Genomic DNA, 20,000 nt, shown 5'->3' on the forward strand with positions numbered 1-20,000 from the left:
GTATGTGTGTGTGTGTGTGTGTGTGTGTGTGTGTGTGTGTGTGTGTGTGTGTGTTTTACATTTAATATTTAAGAAATCTGAGTTCTATAAAGAACTACTGACGAGTAGCCACACCCCTAATATACACACCCCTACTACTGAGCGAGTAGCCACACCCCTAATATACACTATATTTCCAAAAGTATTGGGACACCTGGTCATAATTACGGTATGTGATTTTTGAGCATCACATTCCACATTAAGTTCTCTTTTCCTTCACTCTTCTGGGAAGATGTTCCACTAGATTTTGGAGTGTGTTTATGGATATTTGTGTTCATCACCACAAGGGTGTTATGAAAGTCAGGTACTGATGTAGGTGAGGAGACCTGGGGTGCAGTCAGTGTTCACATTCATCACAAAGGTGTTCAGTAGGGATGAGATCAGAGCTCTATAGCAGGAGATCTTCCTCTCCATAGCATGTAAACCAGATCTTCATGGAGCTCACTTTGTGCACAGGGGCATCGCCATGCTGGAGCAGGTTTGGGTTGCCAAGTTCAAGTGAATGCAGAATTTTATTATAGCGCCATCCAAAGACGTCCTGTACAATTGAGTGCCTCCAGTTTTGTGGTAACAGTTTGGAAAAGAACCACATAGAGCAGGAAAGGTCAGGTGTCCCAATACTTTTAGCAATAGAGTGTGTATATATTTATTATATAGATATAATATTATAATATAATGTATATAGATATATATTTCGTTTTTTCGTTTTTTTTTTTTTTTTTTTTTTTGTGCCATTCCGCTTTTTTACCTCCTTTTTGTAAAACGTCTTTTTACATTTTTTTTCTTATTTTCTCTCTTACAAAAATGTGAAACTGGAAGATTCCTTCTCTACAACAAATTCCTTGGATTCTTATAATGTATATATTTGGTGACATAAGAAAGCAGCATGATCTCCTCCATTATTTGTTGGAGAGTTTGGTACAGATGCGAGGTGTTAAACTGCCATAAACCCTTTGCTCTATCATCACCTCGAGAATGTGGCTTTCACATGCAGAACTTCATGTTTTAGATAAACGTGTTCAATAAGAGTTAAAAAAAAAAACCCAGATTTCCTTTCAGCTCTGTTTCCTCACACGGTTTCATCATCGCCTCTTTGTTATGTCAGGGATGATTATTTCTTTTTCCGCCACCATCACCTCTGTATTGTTCATTAAAGATGGAGCTCGTCATGGAGATGTCTTGTGTTTTGTTAAAAATGCTGAGCAGATCAAACAGAATAAAAGATTTCTCTTGTGTAAATTTGGTTCTGAAGTGAAAGCGTTAAAGAGCTTCATCTCTTGAACCCGTTTTAGATCTGAGTGTGTTGGAGCTTTGTGGACACGTCTCAGGCGCTCAGCCTCTGATTTTTCTTTTAGCGAGAGAAAAAAAAAAGAAAGAAAGAAATGAAAACAGGGCATGGAAGCGGGCCTGCTGTCCAATTAGGCTTCAGCTCTGTGGATTTCCATGTCAAGAGGCTTTTTACTTTACAGAGAAGATGCAGTTTCTCCCAGGGAGGCATCTATTTTCTATTTTCTTCTTCTCTCTCTCTCTCTCTCTCTCTCTCTCTCTCTCTCTCTCTCTCTCTCTCTCTCTCTCTCTCGCTCTCTCTCCATCTATCTATCTATCTATATACAGTGTATGCATATATAATATATATATAATAAATGAATAGATAAACAATAATAATAATGATAATAAATAAAAAGTAAAAATACAGTCGATTAAATGAGAAATATAATAAACTATATGTATTTAACAGTGGTGGGCCGTGTATTTGGTACCTGGGCCTTCAGTGAGGACGTACCCGACTTAATACCACCACCATCACATCACAATTATAGAAACCATCAATACTGTACAAAAACACAATATAACAACACTTGGCATTACAGAGAGACATTTCACATATGAAACCATTTTACCAAAGCGAGAAACCCAGTTACACTCCAAACCTCTACACTACAACCACAGCTGTGCACCTACAACATCTGGAGTAGTTCAGAACCAATATTTGTGTAATAACATGACAAAAACCTAAAAATGTAAATAAAACACAACCTACTCACCAGAGATGCAGACTCATAATGTGCAGCGCCCCCCAGAGGCTGTAATCCAGTGGTACCGCTCGTATTCACTGGTCTGGAAGTGGAGCACAAACCCTTTCCCGGGCTGAGACACGCTAGCTAGCTTCAGGGTTTACTGACCTCCTCACCATGTCTCGCTTTTCTTCACAATTTATTTTGAAGTATGTCCAAGACACAAATCAGTTTCTCTTCCTCTGTAGGTGTAAAAAAGTCTAACTCTGATGTATGAACGTGTGCAGAGCTACACACGTGTTTTACCAGTCCAACTTTGCTGTAACAGTTTCCCTCTGACCAACCAATCAGAGGACGGAACTGCTGACGCTATTCTGGGCCAGTGAGCTGCCCTGTGAGGAGAATCTGAAATCTGATTGGTTAAAGAAACAGAGCTATTTCTTAATGAGACTGAGGTAAAAAGTCCAGCAGTACTGACGCTGAAGGCTCTGAGCAGATTAGATTCACATGGCAGCACATAGAGGCTGAAATCTGAAAAATCTAACATCCACATCCACGTACTGAAGCAGTGCAGCCGAGAGAAACGCTACGACATGAAGAGAATAAAAAATAATTGTACATGAGAATTATACCGCAGTAAACAAACTGAATGCTAGTTGTGTACCATTGTGAGATATGAGTAGATGTTGTGTTTACTCTTTCTCTCTCTGTTTGTTGTACAGAGGAATAGATGGATAGATGCGTGAGAGCCAGGAAATGACAAGAAATATGTTGCTGGGCTAAAAACGGCGCAATGAGAAGAAAAAATATTGATCATGTCACCAAATAGTCTTGAACACACACACTGCAATTCCTGAATCCTGTGTAGAAAATACACCCTGAGCTACCGACTAGCAGGATTCTCTACTGTCTTCTGACTCGGTGTTAAACAGGCTAAAAGCTAAACACACTTTATTTTAATTCAATGAATGTGGAACATACACTCACATCTCTGTTGCTATAGAAACGAACGAATCAGAGCAATAATATACATCCGTGATTTACAGCCCAAAACCACATCGATGTGTGTGTGTGGAAAGTTGTGTGTATTCAGAGTCGGGTTCTGCACACCGTGTACGCTTCTTACTGAGATTATAGAGATTACCGGGAGATTGCAGGGTGAATTTTACTGAGGTGAAATCTTTTTTTTTCTCCCACAGTGTCCAGATCACTGCCTTTAATCACACACACTCACCTTTAAGCCAGAAAAAAACATCTGGAAACTTTCACCATGAATCAGTACACGACAAAAACCTGGAACCTGCTTCAGAAAACGGTGAAAAATATGAAAGAGACAAAGAGACAAAGAGACAATAAACATGTGCTGGTAACACAGACAATAAAAAACGCACAATTGTTTATTTATTTATTTGTTTGTTTATTTATTTGCTTGCTTTTTTTTAATCAACTGCCTATTAAAGAAATATTTAATCATCTTATGTTTTCAATGCAAAGGTCAATTCATTAATAAATGTGTAATACGCCAAAGGTTATGCAATTATTTTTTAATTTTTTAATTTGCTTTTTGCTTGTTTGTTTTATTTGTTTATTTATCAAATTGTTTGCTTATTTTATTTTGTTTCGTTTGTTATTAGACTTTTTAAAATGATCAGGTATATACAAAATCAAATGTATATTTTTGTACTTAAAACTTCATAAGCTTCTATTATTTATTTATTGTTTGTTTGTTTTGTTTTGTTTTGTTTTGTTTTATACATATTTTTGTTTGATGACACTGTAGAATAAAGCTGTATAAGGTAGGAGTTAAAAAAAAAAAACATTCCTGAAGTGAAAAGTGAGAAGATTCGATCTTAGTTTTTTGCGCTGTGGTGTTTGCGATGCAGTTTGATAAGGAACTCTGCAGGAACCCGTCTCACATCTCCAGCTCCATGTGGTCTGCTCTTATTCAGTGTCAGTGAAGGACATCAGGAATGTAATCCAGGTGTTTTTTACTGATTCCAGGTGTTTTAACTGCAGTTCATAATTCTCCTGATTTCTGATTTCGGAATACAAACAACATTCAGTGCAACAACACAACACAACACAACTGGACTGTACCACTGCAGCGGTCAGCAACACACACAGCACATGTGAGATTTCATAATAAATACTGTAGATATGAATGTTTAGTGATGAATTAGCATCAATTATTTCTTAAATATTTTAAAGTAAAAAAAATCCCCTTGTGGTTTTTATACAAAAGCAAGTTGATTTATTTTTGTATTTATTTGTTTGTTTCTTGACATATAAGAGTGGAGGAAGGTGCACATATGTGGATTATATTCTATGCAGGAGATGCAACCTGAAAGAGATTGGAGACTGTAAGGTGCTGTAGCTAAGTAATATAAGTAGGTGAAGAAGAAGAGGAGGAGAGTGAGGACTAAAAGAAGAATAAGATGGTGGAAACTGAAGGATGAAGACTAGCGTGAGATTCAGGGAAGAGGAGGTGTGGTATTGTATGAGGAAGTGTGGTGTGTCGGAGAAGTATGTGAGGGTGGTGCAGGACAGGTATAAGGACAGTGTGACAGCAGTGAAGTGTGCAGTAGGAACGACAGACTGGTTTAAGGTGGAGGTTGGACTGAATCAAGGATCGGCTCTGAGCCCTTTCCTGTTTGCAGTGGTGATAGACAGGTTTAAGAACGAGGTCAGACAGAAGTCTCTCTGGACTATGATGTTTGCGGATGATATTGTAATTTGTGTTGAGAGTAGTGAGCAGGTTGAGAAGAGCCTGGAGAGGTGGAGGTACACGCTGGAGAGAAGAGGAATGAAAGTCAGTAGGAGTAAGACAGAGTACATGTGTGTGAATGAGAGGGAGGGCAGTGGAGGGGTGGGGTTGCAGGGAGAAGAGGTGGAGAAGGTGGAGGAGTTCAGGTACCTGGGTCAACAGTGCAAAGTAATGGAGAGTGTGTTAGGGAAGTAAAGAAAAGAGTGCAGGCAGGGTGGAGTGGGTGGAGAAGAGTGATAGCAGGAGTGATTTGTGATAGAAGAGTATCTGTGAGAGTGAAAGTTTATAGGACTGTGGTGAGACCTGAGATGTTGTATGCTTTACATTTACATTTACATTTACATTTGCGGGATTTAGCATAAGCCCTTATCCAGAGTGACGTACATAAGAGACAGTGGCATTGAGTAAAAGACAGGAGGTGGAGCTTTAGGTAGCAGAGCTGAAGATGTTGAGATGTTCATTGGGATTGACGACGATGGACAGGATTAGAAATGAGTTTATTAGTGGGACAGCGCATGTAGGACGTTTTGGAGACAAGGTGAGGGAGGTGAGATTGAGATGGTTTGGACATGTGCAGAGGAGGGACATGGGGTATATCTGTAGGAGAATGCTGAGGATGGAGCCACCAGGAAGGAGGAAAAGAGGAAGCTCAAGGAGGAGGTTTATGGATGTGGTGAGGGTACCGTTTATTTTTATAATTTTTTTTTATTATCGGTTCTTTGATGCATTAACTCTTGCTTTAATTTAGTTTTCAAAGAGTCATTATTAATGAATAATTATTGAATTGATTTATTTAATTACAGTAATACCTCGGTGCTTCTCGGTGCTCGTCGCACGCTCGGAAACACGTTAGTGTGTCAGTCTCACGGTAAAACCGTCTCATGATGACTCTTAAGTTACCTTAAGTTGAAGTGGGTAAAAATGTTACCACCTATTTGTTTGGTACTCGTCAAATACCCACCTGTTACTGTATATATATATATCAGAATCAGAAATAGCTTTATTACCAAGTATGCTTACACACACACGAGGAATTTGACTTGGCTTCAGGAGCTTCCAGAGATGGAGAAGTTCAGACCTAGTGTAACAGAATAGTAAACCAAACAGTTAAATAATTCAGAATATACAGAGTAAAAAAGTTGTTAAATAAATGTACAGATGTTATTTACAAGTGTACAGTTTACAAATGGACCATTTGGATTCTATGTATAAATGTGTCATTTATGATGTGACAATGTGTAGTTATTCATTCATTCATTCATTTTCTCCCGCTTATCCGTAATTCGGGTCACGGGGTCAGCAGTCTAAGCAGGCCCCCGCCTTCGACCGCTGCCCAATCCTCACAGCACCGTCCCTTACGGTCCCTCCTGCAGGTGGTGAGCCCACGGGAAGGCGGCCCCACGTCACTCCGACGTCACGGACCTTGATATTTCCCTCGTAAGGGACCCCCGGAGCATAGAGGGTTAAGGGCCTTGCTCAAGGGCCCAAGAGTGGCAGCTTGGCGATACCGGGGCTTGAACCCCCGACCTTCCGATCGGCAACCCAGCGCCTTAACCGCTGGAGCCACCACTCCCCCTCATGTGTAGTTATGAATATTTTAATTGTTCATGCTGCGTATAGCCTGCAGGAAAAAACTGTTTTTGTGCCTGGCTGTTCTGGTAGTCAGAGCTCTGTAGCGCAAACCAGAAAGCAACAGTTGGAAGAGAGAGTGGGTTTTGGTGTGTGGGGTCTGAAGTGATTTTCTTAGCCTCTTTCTCCACTCTGGATGAGTAAAGATCTTGGAGATTGGGCAGTGGGGCACCAATAATCCTCTCAGCAGTCCTGAATGTCCGCTGTAGCCTTCTTATGTCTGATTTGGTAGCTGAAACAAACCAGACAGTTATAGATGTACACAGGACAGACTCAATGATTGCCGAGTAGAATTGTTTTAGCAGCTCCTGTGGCAGGTCAGTTGGCGAAGGAAGTACAACCTCTGCTGGGCCTTATCAGCAATGGAGTCAATGTTATTGTCCCAATTCAGGTCCTGAGAGATGGTGGTACCCAGAAACTTAAATTACTTCACTGGTGTTACAGTGCTGTTCATGATGGTGATTGGGGGCAGTGCTGGGGGATTTCTCCTGAAGTCCACGATCATCTCCACTGTTTTGAGCGTGTTGAGCTCCAGGTTGTGGTGGTTGCACCAGACATCCAGCTCTTTAACCTCTTGTCTGTAAGCAGACTTGTTTTAGGCCGATGACTTTAGTGTCGTCTGCAAACTTCAGGAGCTTGGTTTTTAGAGGTGCAGTGGGGAGAAAACACAACCCTGGGGAGCACCAGTGGTGATAGTGAGATGTGAGTTTGCCCAGCCTCACAGTCTGCTGCCTGTCTGTCAGGAAGCTGGTGATCCACAGACAGATTGGGGTGGGCACGGAACTCTGGGTCAGTCAGAGAAGGTCAGGAATGATGGTACTAAAGACCGAACTGAAGTCTACAAACAAGATCCTTGCGTAGGTCTGTCAAGATGTTGCAGTATATAATGCAGTCTGGTATTGAGTCTGCATCATCCACTGTTTGCTCTGTAGGCAAACTGGAGGGGATCCAGCAGAGGTCCAGTGATGTCCTTCAGGTAGGCCAGGGCCAGTCTTTCAAATGACTTCATGATCACAGACATGAGAGCAACAGGTCTATAATCATTGGAACCAGTGATTTGAGTTTTTTTGGGGACCGAAATGATCATGGAGCGTTTGAAGCAGTAGGGAACTACACACAGCTCCAGTGATCTGTTAAATATCTGAGTGAAGATCGGAGCCATTCGGTCAGCACAGACTTTTAGGCTGGCAGGTGAAACACCGTCTGGGCCAGAGGCTCTCCTAGTCGTCTGTCTTTTGAAACCACATTTCACATCCTTTACACATACCTTAAGCAAAGGTTGAATGGAGAGGGAGGCAGGAAGGGGTGTTACGGGGGGGTGGTTAAATGTGTGAAGTGCAGATCAGAGGGTGTGGCGGGTGATAGACTGGGCTTTTCAAACTGACAGAAGAACACATTCAGATCTTCAGCCAGTTGTTGATTCTCACCCAGTTGTTGATTCTCTGGGTGGTGTCTTGTACTTGGTGATGTTCCTCAGACCAGTCCATACTGACGCTGGGCCATGGCTGAAAACTGAAAAAAGTTTTCAATCTGATCTCCTTTGTTAGTTTGTTCCTGGCCTGGTTGTACAAGATTTTATCCCCACTTCTGTAAGTGTCCGCTTTGGCACGACGAAACTGTTTGTGTTTCCCAGTAAACCACGGTTCATCATTATTGAATGATTAGAATGACCTGGTGTGGATGCACATATCCTCACAGAAACTGATGTATGAAGTTGCAGTCTCTGTGAGCTCATCCAGGTTGGTGGCTGCAGCTTCAAAAACTCTCCAGTCAGTGCAATCGAAGCAGGCTTGTAAATCCTGCTCTGCTTCATTACTCCATCTTTTAACAGTCCTTAGTACAGGTTTAGCTGATTTCAGTCTCTGCCTGTAGGTTGGTATGAGATGAACTAGACAGTGATCAAAGAGTCCCAAAGCTGCTTGTGGGACAGAGTGATATGATCCTTTATCGGGGTGTAACAGTGATCTAAAATATTACTGTCTCTGGTGGGACATGTAACATGCTGTCTGTAGTTTGGCAGTTCACGGGAAAGATTTGCATTGTTAAAATCTCCAAGAATGATTAAGAGTCCAGGTACCTTTGCTCTGTTTCAGTTATATATTTTCTCCGATGTAGAAACAGAATCCACCTCTCGTTTGCCCAGTTAACTGCGTCTGTACACGTGTTTGAACAGCAGCGCTGCACCTCCGACTAAAATCTCCAACAAAACGGCTGAATAGTCAAAAACATACATAACAGACATTAGAGTAATAAAAATTTTTTTGGAATTATTATTTTTTTTATCGTGTTTATTCTATTTTATTTCACCCTGCTGCATCTGCACTAAAGCCACATATTAGCGAGATTTATTCTTTCAAACATTACAGAGGCTCAGACAGAAAAAGAAGCAGCTTTTACTTGTCATATATAAATATATATTACAGCCCATTATTTTTGTCATCTATTTCAGCTTGTTAGGACGTAGGGGTCAGATTGCAGGGTGATCTGCTGATCAGTAACCCAGAGCCATAACAGTTCCTTGTGTTTAGGAAGTGATGAATGGAGGCAGGGGCAGGAGCACAAAAGCTTTATTTATAAAGGTTAAAGGGAAAAGCCGATTTACGGCAAATCAGAATTGAGAATGAGGAACAATGTCCAGTATTATACAAATAAAATTAAATAGAATTAAAGAGCTCTCTGTCTACTTTGCAATGAACCATTAGTGTGTGTTGCGTGTTCTGTGTGTGTTGTAGAAAGCATTGTGTTCTCTGAGTGACGTAAAGATACTAAGCCACTACCACTGAAGACTCTTTTCTTCCATGCATCTTCCATGAACTTATTGATTCGTGTTCCTTTTCTAATTCCCTCCCTTTTCCATTCCCCCTGATCAGACAGATTGATGGAACATATACCTGCCGATTTGACATTTAGCGTCTTTAATACCACACATTTGTGGCTTGAGTGACAGATGACCGTAATTAAGCCTTTATGGCTGAACATACAAGTCAACTACCATCCATTCAAACAAAATCCCGCCGCTTTAATACCCGCCAAACGCCATGCACTTATTAGAGCGTTTCAGGCGAGCCTCCCTAATGCCTTTACCTTTACCTTTTCATTTGCTTGATAAGCAGCGTGACCTTTGAAGACAGACAGCGTGACGAGGGGCTCAGCTCAACCTTCATCGCTTCGTCAGCGAGCTGAGAATGCAAAATGCTTGGCCACAAACGTTTTCGAAGGAAATGCGTGAACTTTTGTAGGGCATAAACGAGTGTAGAAAAAGCCTAGCATATGTTGGTATTCCTGTCTCTGCAGTTTTTATGATAAAGAAGCACACGCTTGGTTTACTCCTGCTGGGGTAAATAGGGGAAAGAGGACATTGTATATCGTTAATATTTTGTCATGTCATGGGGTAAGAAATGTTTGCTAACTTGCGAGGAACAGAAGGAACAATCTGTCAGCAATTACTCTTCTTTCTTTCCGCACAAGAATCACATTATGATGAATGGTACTAACGTTGTACGAGGTTATAAAGTGTGTGTGTGTGTGTGTGTGTGTGTGTGTGTGTGTGTGCAGGCCAGTGGGGACGGTGTAAAGGAGAAGAATGTGGCTCCAGCGGTGTTCAGTCTCGCAGTGTATGGTGTGTTCACTCGGACGGCTGGCACACACACCATTCCAACTGCCTTCACTCGGTCAGACCCGACACTCAGAGGCCCTGCTTCAAAGTGTGCGAGTGGCATCAGGACCTGTTCGAATGGGACGTGTCCGAGTGGAGTTCCTGCTCTCTTGCTGTGAACTCTAATGACCTGAGGACGCGAGCTCCAGCGCCTGAGTGCATCACAGCCCAGCATGGCGTTCAGAGACGTTCGGTTCGCTGTGTCCGTATGCTCAACGGCACGTCCGTGTCCGAACGGATCTGCGAGTTCTTCTCTCCGCGGCCGCCTCTGGAACAGGCCTGTTTGATCCCCTGCCCTCTAGACTGCGTGGTGTCTGATTTCTCCTTGTGGTCACGCTGTAGCGGCTCGTGTGGGCTCGGGTCAAGGCACCGGTCACGCCATGTTCTTGCAGCACCTGCATATGGTGGAGCCGAATGCCCGAGTCTGAGCGAAACACAGCCGTGTGATCACACGTTGCCGTGTCCGATAGACGAGGACAGGAACCTGTATAGCCTGAAGGTGGGAGCGTGGAGTGAGTGTAGACTTCCACAGAAGAAAGATATGTTATTAAATGAAAGGACTCCCATAGATTTTGGTCTTAAGGAAAGGAATATGGTGAAAAGACATGTTCAAATGGGCCGATACCAACCTACACACCATGCACCTCAACACCATCATCACGATCAAACCCAGCAACATCGATATGTTTACCAAGATCAAACCCACCGAATTCATCAAGAACGACGACAGCATTATCAAGACCAACTTCTTCATAAACATCAACATCAGCAGCAATTTCAACAAAATCCAGTTTATCGAGACCAAACTCAAGAACAAAGCCAATGGCAAGATTATCAAAACCACCCTAAACAATACAGCAACCAGAACCACCTTCAACACCAACAGCAAGACCAAACCTACCCACAAAATCACCTTCACCAACCTCATCATAATCAGATTCAGCAAGATGAACAACATTATCATGAAGACCAAACCCAGGTTCATCAAAACCAACTCCGACTTCGTCAAGACCAAAACCAAGTTCCTCAGCACCAAAACCAGCATCAAGTAGATCATCAAAACCAAACCTACCAATATCATCACCGCTTGCAACTCCAAATTCAGCCTCATCGGCCCCAGCTCTGGCACTCCAAGGAGCCCGTGTTGTGGGATGTAGAGATCGGCTTCCAGACGCGCCAGGTTCGCTGCATGGCCGGCGATGGAAATAACTCGGTGCTAAGGTAAACCGTCTGCTGAAGCTTTAATGACATTTATATTAATGCAATTTTAACCATTTTCACACTAAACAAGGATCATCTTTTCACAAGCCGAAATCCAGTAGGAGGAAAGTATTTGTGGCATCTGAGGTTCTTGAATATAAAAGATGGTTAAGAGAGCAGGATTTAGAGATCAGACCTGGCTAATCATATTTACTCCTGTAGCATTAAAGCTGACTCGTCTGAGAACTAAGAAGCAAAGAGGTATTTCATTATTATTATTCAGAAAATGAGCTCTAAAGGTTTTTGACAGGCGCCTTTACTCAGAGTGACATACAACCGAGCGAGTTGAGGGTTAAGGGCCTTGCTCAAGGTTTTGAACTTGTGACCTTTAACCAATGAGCACAACCCTACCTAACAGCCTGCTTGAGCCACAATAACTAGTGTAGGTTATAAAATATCCTAGTACACAGGTCTTCAACCGGAGGTCTAATGCGGTGCTGCAGGGGGTCCGCTAATTAATGTTGAATCACAAATCATTTTTGGTCAAAAAAATAAAATAAACATGGGTAAAAACATCAAAGATAATATATTTAATTAAAAAAAATATAATGATAACATTAAAGTTCAAATAAAAACTTAAAGCTGATGTTCATGTAAATGTATGATTTTCCACCTGACAGTAAAATTAAATGTTTATTTTGATAGTAAAAGAAAATGTTTGAAACTGCAAATCTATTCAAATAAAAGACGTGTAAACACCTTAATAAATTTTGGCACTAAATGCAAAATATAGATGCAAAATTTAGATAATATAGATAATATATATAGATGCAAAATTTGATGCATACCCTTTTTTGAAAGATTTCAAAATATTTGAAAATATACAGACAATAAAGTATGTACAACAAAAACATAATTCTAATGATCTTAACGTAATATAAATGTTTGTTTGACACATTTTGTATCAGAGGGTCCCCATGTCTCAATCTCGTTAGGGGTCCTTGACCCTCCAAAACATTGAAGACCCCTGGTGTAGAATTTTTACTGCAGAAATACAAATGTGATAGCTTTCAATGCCAATATTTTAACTTAATTAAACATTAACAGCACAAAAATGTATAATTCTGGCTTTATAAAAGCACGAAACCAACCGCCCTGCCAGGAATAACCAACCAGGTATTTAAACATTCCCTTTTTACAGACTTCTTCAAGGGTTTGGGGTTAAGAAATCTAAATATATTTAAGAAAACGAACAAACGAAAAAAAAGTATTGGGCCTTTTCCACCCAGAAGTGTTTCCTCCCTAAACTGTTAGCACAAAGTTAAAGGCTCACAACTGTACAGGACGTCTTTGTATGTGGCATGAAATGTTTTCCTTGAACTCCTACTTGAACTAGGAGACTCAATCCTGTTCCAGCATGACGATGCCCCTATGCACAAATCCAGCTCCATGAAGATCTGTTTTTCAGTGGAAGATCTCCTGCTATAGACTGCACCCCAGACCTCCTCATCACATCTCACCTACATCAGTAACCCCCTTGTGGCTAAATACATTTTTACAAATCTCCACAAAATCTAGTGGAACATCTTCCCAGAGGAGTGGAAGTTATTATAACAGTAAATAAAGACCAAATATTGTAAATGTCCACATGATTTTGTGCACATAAACTGTATAGTAAGAAGTTTGAAAGTGGAGTTCGAGGGGGGAGGTGGGAGCTTAGTGGTTAAGCTTTCGGACTTGTTCTGGAGGTCATGAGTTCAAATCCCAGCCACACCAAATTGCTACTCCTACAAGGCCCTTAAGTTGCATGAATGAGATAAAAGTGGGCGTATGCCAAATGCCATTAATGAGCTACATGTATATCACGCCATTATTGTTGTACATGATAGCAGTGTGTACGCATGATGATGTAATTTGTGTTGAAAAATGGGCTTTCTAAACATTGCGTATTAGCTCTATTAGCCTCACAGCGACTCTATTGGTGGTAAAAGGGTTGCTGTGTACGTTTAATTTTTGCGCTCTGTTTATTTGCTGTGGTTGTGGTTTTTTTATTTTTATTTAGCTAAAATGAGTGTGAAATTTGAGCCGCTGTCATGGCCTAGTTTTCCGCTCGGCATTTTTTGTATGGATTTTGCACAAATTAGGGATAATGATGGCTCCAGGCGAAGCAGATACAGAGTCTTACTTTACAAATGGTTCCTCTGAGAACTATCGACTCGTGTCCTGGCCTTTCATGTTGTGTAGCTTCTCTTTCCATTTCCTGTCATGATCTGAGAATTAGTCGTATGCTTATTACAGCACCTACGATCCATTACGTTGTTAGTTAACAATGTGGGTCCTCAACGGGGCTGTGTGAGTGTGTGTTTGGGGATTCAGAGGGTGAGGACTGAATGCGTTTCGATTTGAGAGTAACACCAGACTTGACACCGACAATGTTTTAATGTTTTTTGAATGAAAGGGAAGAGCGAGAAAAACCTGAGGATGAAGAGGCGTCATCATGATGTTTTGACTCCAATGCAGATTTGATTTCTTGAAAGTGCAGATGAGACTTATATGTGAATAGATCTCATTGTTTTGGTGTGTAGATGTTGTTTTGGAGCACGGATCAAACATCTGAATCTTTTATTCAAGAATCTATTATTTAGCAGTGAAGCAGCTCAGGGAGAAATCCTTGTGGTGAAATAAAGAGAAGGCTACGCAGGCAGCCGGTCGGTGGAACGATAAAAGGGAGATATATTCGTGATCAGAAATGAGGGTGTGCTCATTGATATGGGTAAAAACGCATTTAGAGAGGGTAGAGTTCCCAACATTCCACTATACGATAACATACTCAATGAGAAGCATATATTTTCTACTTTAGTTGAAAGTTTGGTCTTGTTCATTAAAACATACGTTGTGGATCGATGAAGTGTGTGTAGTGTGGCAGAGACTTTATTTGGGTCACTACACAAGTTCTCAAAGATATGAACTACAGAGGCTGTCAAAAGTGTGGAAACACCTAGTCTTTTATGATTTTTTGGAGAAACACACATATGTTCCTCTGGTTTCTGTGCAACAACTTTTCCTTTGACCAAACCGACCTATAGATGTTCCACTTAATTTTTATTGAAAAAAAAAAAAACCCTTAGCATGAAGAACAGCTTTATATCCAGACAGTTCATTCAGCTAAAATGCTTTGCTGTGCCTTTTTGTAAAACTCCCCATAGATGTTCTTCACTAGATGGAGGTTTCTTGTTCATCCCAGAGTAGTTCAGTAGAATTTAGGTGCGGTGACTGGGCAGGTCATCGTATGATAGATATCACTCCAGACGAATGTTTGCTCTCTAAATAACTCTTACAGAACTCAGACGTGTGCTTCGGCTCATCGTCTTGTTGTACGGTGAAGTCGCTACCAATGAGCCTCAGTCCAGACGGAACTGCATGGTGGTGAAGTGCGGAATAGGGGCCATGTTGGTTCACTTTTACGTTCTGGAACCTTCATTGCTCCAAAACAACCCCATGAAACCACCTGCATGTGTAAGTGTGGGGGTGAGGGAGTCTGATCACATATTCTCTCCTGTTCACCTTCTTAACACAAGTTCTTCTGGTAGAGACACAAATCTCACATTTGGATTTACACCAAGGAACAAATCCAAGTCTAATTCCAGTCCAGACAGAACTGCATTGTGTTGAAGTGTGGAATGGGAGCCATGTCAATTCACTTTCACTTTCCGGGAAGGAGTTTTATCACATGTTCTCTAATGTTCTTCTTTTAGAGACATAAATGTCCCATTTGGACTCCACAAGACTTCATTCACATTATTCACTGTCCAGTTCTGGTGCAAAAAAACAAAACAGGGATGTGTCTCAAAAAACATAAAGAACTTTATGTTTCTAACACTTTTCACAGGCTCTGTACTGGAATCACGGATCAGTAAAATGCCTTAATGAATTTGTTCGACTCTCATCACATTTTCGGATCCTTATCCAGATGGATTTACAATAATCTCATTTATTCAGATGAAGGTTAAAGACTTCAACTCAAGGGATTTAAACTTATGACCTACTGATCAGAAATCCAATATCCTCCCCACTGAGCTCCTCCTTTCCCACATGTTTGAAGGCTTGGACATTTCATTCTGTCTTCAAAGTGATGCTTTTTGTTCTTCTCTGTGAAACTAAAGAAACCGACCCGAATAACAGCCTCCTGTCAACAAACCATCACTCGTACAGGCTTTTGGTTATGATACAGCACCAGAACGCCAATCAGTCTGTCAAACCCAGAAGCATGAAAATGTGATTTTTTTTCCTTACAGACGCTGTTCAGGTAAATTGGAGTGTTTTATAAGAAAGTTGACAGCAGGAAGTCAGTCAGGTTGGTTATTTGATTATATCCTGTCTCTCCTGTCTGCAACTGGAGTACAAAACCCAAAGCCAGACTTACAGAGCAAAGTGTAACACCGGCAGAAATCCACAACAGAAAACTTTAAAAACATTTGTTTTAGAATTTACATTTACAGCATTTGCCAGATGCTCTTATCCCGGACGACTTACAACTGAGCAGTTGAGGGTTAAAGGCCTTGTTTAATTGCCCAGCAGTTGCAGGTGGTAGTGGGGAGGTGGTAGCTTAGTGGTTAAGGCATTGGCTTTTGGATCTAAAAGTTGTGAGTTCAAATCCAGGCCAAACTGACCTGGGCCCCTGAGCAAGGCCCTTAACCCTGTAACTGCTCAAATGTACATCGCTCTGGATACGGGCATCTGCCAAATACCATAAATGTGTGTATATAGTGGGGGGTAGCGAAGTGGAGAATATATTAGTGTTAGATAAGGGTGTCTGCCAAATGCAGTAAATATAAATATAGCCTGGTGGTGCTGGGATTTGTACTTGTGACCTTCCAATCCAGTGTTCCATGACCACTGAGCCATCACTCCGTTTATAGGTTTTGCCATCTTGTGGCTTTGTTTTAGTCAATTTACTACTTGAAAACGTTTTCAATAGAACTCCAACCCTTTTTAACTAGAAAAAGCTTTTATACTTATCTGTACAGGCTTCCAAGAGACTAATGGGTCACCCATTAGATCCTGAATAGATTGAGACCTTGATGTAATGGATGTGGCTTGAAGATACCTGTGGAGCTCAGGGCCAGATCAGAGGAAAACTGTCACTTTTATCCACACTTTGTAATGACTCAGGGGTGGTCTTTATACTGCTCTCTAAGTCCCCACAGGAGGTAGCCATTACTCAGGTCCTGGGGCATGGGGCCTCACTGTTGGAGTTTTTCTAGTGGGGAGGGCTGTTGCCTTCATGACCAGGAAAAGAGGAAAGAAAATACATGAATCTTTATTAGCACTTCATTTACATACACAACATTAAGCGGTTGATCTTGTATCTTCTAGGGACAAAACCCTGCCACATCGTGCTGCACAAGAAATGGACAATAAATGATCTTTTTTTGTGGGTAGATTTAGGACTTGTTGAACGTGCTTATTGAGAAGGCAGGAAAAGTTTATTCCACCGCATGGTTGCCAGTACAGGCAAGAGTCCTCATGAATGCCTTTCATGTGCCCAATGGTATGGTGGAGCAAGTTGAGACCTGGTTTGTGCAAAAGATCATTGGTTTGATAAGATGTAGATATATTAAGTGAGTAAAGATGCTGAAGTGATGGTAGTTGCATTCTGGTTCAGTTGCAGAAGTTCACATTGTGCACAGGTTAGATCTGCCAGGAACAATGTACTCCACCCGAGCTCCTCCAAATGTTCTAATGTAGGGAACTGAGTCAGGGGAGCAAAATGAGCAGCTGGATGACCAGAAACACACCAAGGTTTTATGGTGGTGGGAAGACCTTGACATGGAGCTGCACCTCCAGACTGCTCAGTTTGGGTAAGACTGAGTTAGAGCTGATGAGCTGTCATCTAGGATGAGACGTCTGACAGATATGCTGAGACAGAGGTATAGACCCATATGATTTGATATGATATGATATGATATGATATGATATGATATGATATGATATGATATGATATGATATGATATGATATGATATAAAAAAAAAAAAAGAAAAACTGCAAACTCAGATGTTCTCTAGTTTCTTAGTGGATATGTGGAAGCATGTTGCTCCAGGAAAGGCTCTGGATCCATGGTGACCATGGAAATTTAAGTGCTAAATATGAATGAATGAATGATCTTTGGTCAGTAAAATATCTAGTCTGTAAGGCAGAAAGGAAGGTGTGAGCATGTTAGGGAGGAAACGTGTGAAACCCCAGCACTCTAGCAGGTCCTAGCCATAAGGCAGACCTTGGGCAAAGTCTCAGACCACTCACTTAGCTACATACATAAAGCAACTAATTAGCAACAGACCAACAGAATGAAATGCAATACTACACTGAGCAAACAAAGCCGACCGAGGAGCACAGTGGAACCCAAGAACCGTCATCAAGCCGAGAAGAAATAAATCAGGACAGAAAATTCCACACATTCACAATAATCCATTTCTCCTAATTACAAGATTCATATGTCGTAATGTGTGTGTGTGTGTGTGTGTGTGTGTGTGTGTGTGTGTGTGTGTGTGTGTGTGTGTGTGTCGTTTAGTCCTCAGTGGATCATCATTTACTCTAAAACATGAATATATTTTTCATTATGCACAACGTTTATAGTGCCGGTGTAATGAAAGGTGCTGATGTGCATAAGTATTTACACCTGCGTTCATTTGGCTCTCTACTAATCAAATGACATTATAATTACAGAGAACAATTAAACACACACACACACACACACACACACACACACACACACACACACACACAGCAGGACACAAGATGTTAGTGTTAATTTCACACTCTGCTTGTGTGGTTGAGTGTATGTTTAATTGTGAAATGATGCTACAGTGCGTGAAGTGTATCTTCTCTTACACAGGATTTCTATATGTGTGTACATCTGCATTTCTCATTTAGACACACAATACGTTACATTTTGTTCTACTCGAATTCTGTCTGTCTGTCTGTCTATCTGTCTGTCTATCTATCTATCTATATATATATATATCTGCCTGCCTGCCTGCCTGCCTGCTTGCCCATCCGTCCATCTGTCTGTCTCTCTGTGTTTCTCTGCCTGTCTGTCTCTCTGTTTGTTAGTCTATCTATCTATCTATCTATCTATCTATCTATCTATCTATCTATCTATCTATCTATCTATCTATCTATCTATCTATCTATCTGTCTGTCTGTCTGTCTGTCTGTCTGTCTGTCTGTCTGTCTGTCCATCCGCCCGTCCATCCGTCCCTGTCTGTCTGTCTGTCTGTCTGTCTGTCTGTCTGTCTGTCTATCTATCTATCTATCTATCTATCTATCTATCTATCTATCTATCTATCTATCTATCTATCTATCTATCTGTCTGTCTGTCTGTCTGTCTGTCTGTCTGTCTGTCTGTCTGTCTGTCTGTCCATCCGCCCGTCCATCCGTCCCTGTCTGTCTGTCTGTCTGTCTGTCTGTCTGTCTGTCTGTCTATCTATCTATCTATCTATCTATCTATCTATCTATCTATCTATCTGTCCGTCCGTCCGCCCGTCCATCCGTCCCTGTCTCTGTCTGTCTGTCTGTCTGTCTGTCTGTCTGTCTGTCTGTCTCTCTGTTTTTTTTCCATCTGTCTGTCTGTCTGTCTGTCTGTCTGTCTGTCTGTCTGTCTGTCTGTCTATCTATCTATCTATCTATCTATCTATCTATCTATCTATCTATCTATCTATCTATCAAAGATTTTTTCATCTCACTCTCCACCTTGTTGTCATTTACTTTCTCTTAATAAACTCACACTCACTTGTTTTAAAAAAGCACAAGCTCGTTTTTCTCATTAGCGTCGCACAACTCGCGGTATAATTGTTACACACCAATTAAGTTTGAGCTCATTGTGTGATTTATTATTTAAAGCTCCAGCAGTGCATCGATTATCAAAATAACTCTTTATAAATGAATGAAATGAAAAACAACGAGGATGAATTATTAAGGGGGAAGGTGATGTGGTGAAACGATGCACGGTGCCGGAAAAAGTATTGGAACACCGGACTTTTTCAGCCATGTGTGTTTTAAAGACACAAAATTGTACCAGACGTCTTTGGATGCAGGACCGTACAATCTACACTTCACTTTAACTAGAAGACCCAAACCTGTTCCAGCATGTGCTCAAAGAAGCTCCATGAAGATCTGCTTTCCATGAGTTGGAGTGGACTAAATTTACTAACACTTTTATCTCTGAAGGAGCACAAATCTTTACAAAGTCTAGTGTAGCATCATCCCAGAAGAGTGGAGCAGGTTATAAGAGCGAATGAAGACTTCATGTGGAATGAGATGTTGAATGCATTGGAACACATTTTGGTCTGATAGTCCAAGAGAGGGGGAAAATTTTATGTTACTGCATCCAAAGGTTTTGAGAAGAAACACATGGGTGGAAAAATCTTTCCTGCATAAATTGTACATTATGCTCAGAACATAGAGAGTAGAATAAGTGTTCTAGATGGAACAGCTGTTGTCCATATGTTGATGGGTCTGAAGCTGGAAGAAGTTCTGCTGTGGTCAGTGATGAAGCTGTGAGGTGCCATAATGTTTCATTGGCCCTTACTGAACCCCTGAGAAGCTTCAACTCTTTTGAAAGCCAGTGTAGCTGATGTTCTTGTGTTCTCTAGCTGTTCTTCCTGTTTTTAACCCTCACCCGTTGTCTGATCAGTGGAA

General features: G+C 41.2%; 1 protein-coding gene across 4 annotated transcripts in view; it reads left to right on the forward strand.

Moving 5' to 3' along the window:
• The window catches only part of thsd7ba (thrombospondin, type I, domain containing 7Ba), a 291,739-nt gene that overhangs the window by 102,414 nt on the left and 169,325 nt on the right, over positions 1 to 20,000 (forward strand). For all 4 annotated transcript variants that reach the window (XR_014532628.1, XM_083536063.1, XM_083536062.1 and 1 more), the window contains one exon: positions 10,003 to 11,323. Coding sequence is in view for 3 of the 4 variants with exons in the window: in XM_083536063.1 (XP_083392189.1) it covers positions 10,003 to 11,323 (1,321 nt within the window). In the remaining variant the exon portion in view is untranslated. The remainder of the gene's footprint in view (positions 1 to 10,002; positions 11,324 to 20,000) is intronic.

This window comes from Silurus aristotelis (assembly GCF_946808225.1).
Source record: "Silurus aristotelis genome assembly, chromosome: 3".
NCBI lineage: Eukaryota > Metazoa > Chordata > Actinopteri > Siluriformes > Siluridae > Silurus > Silurus aristotelis.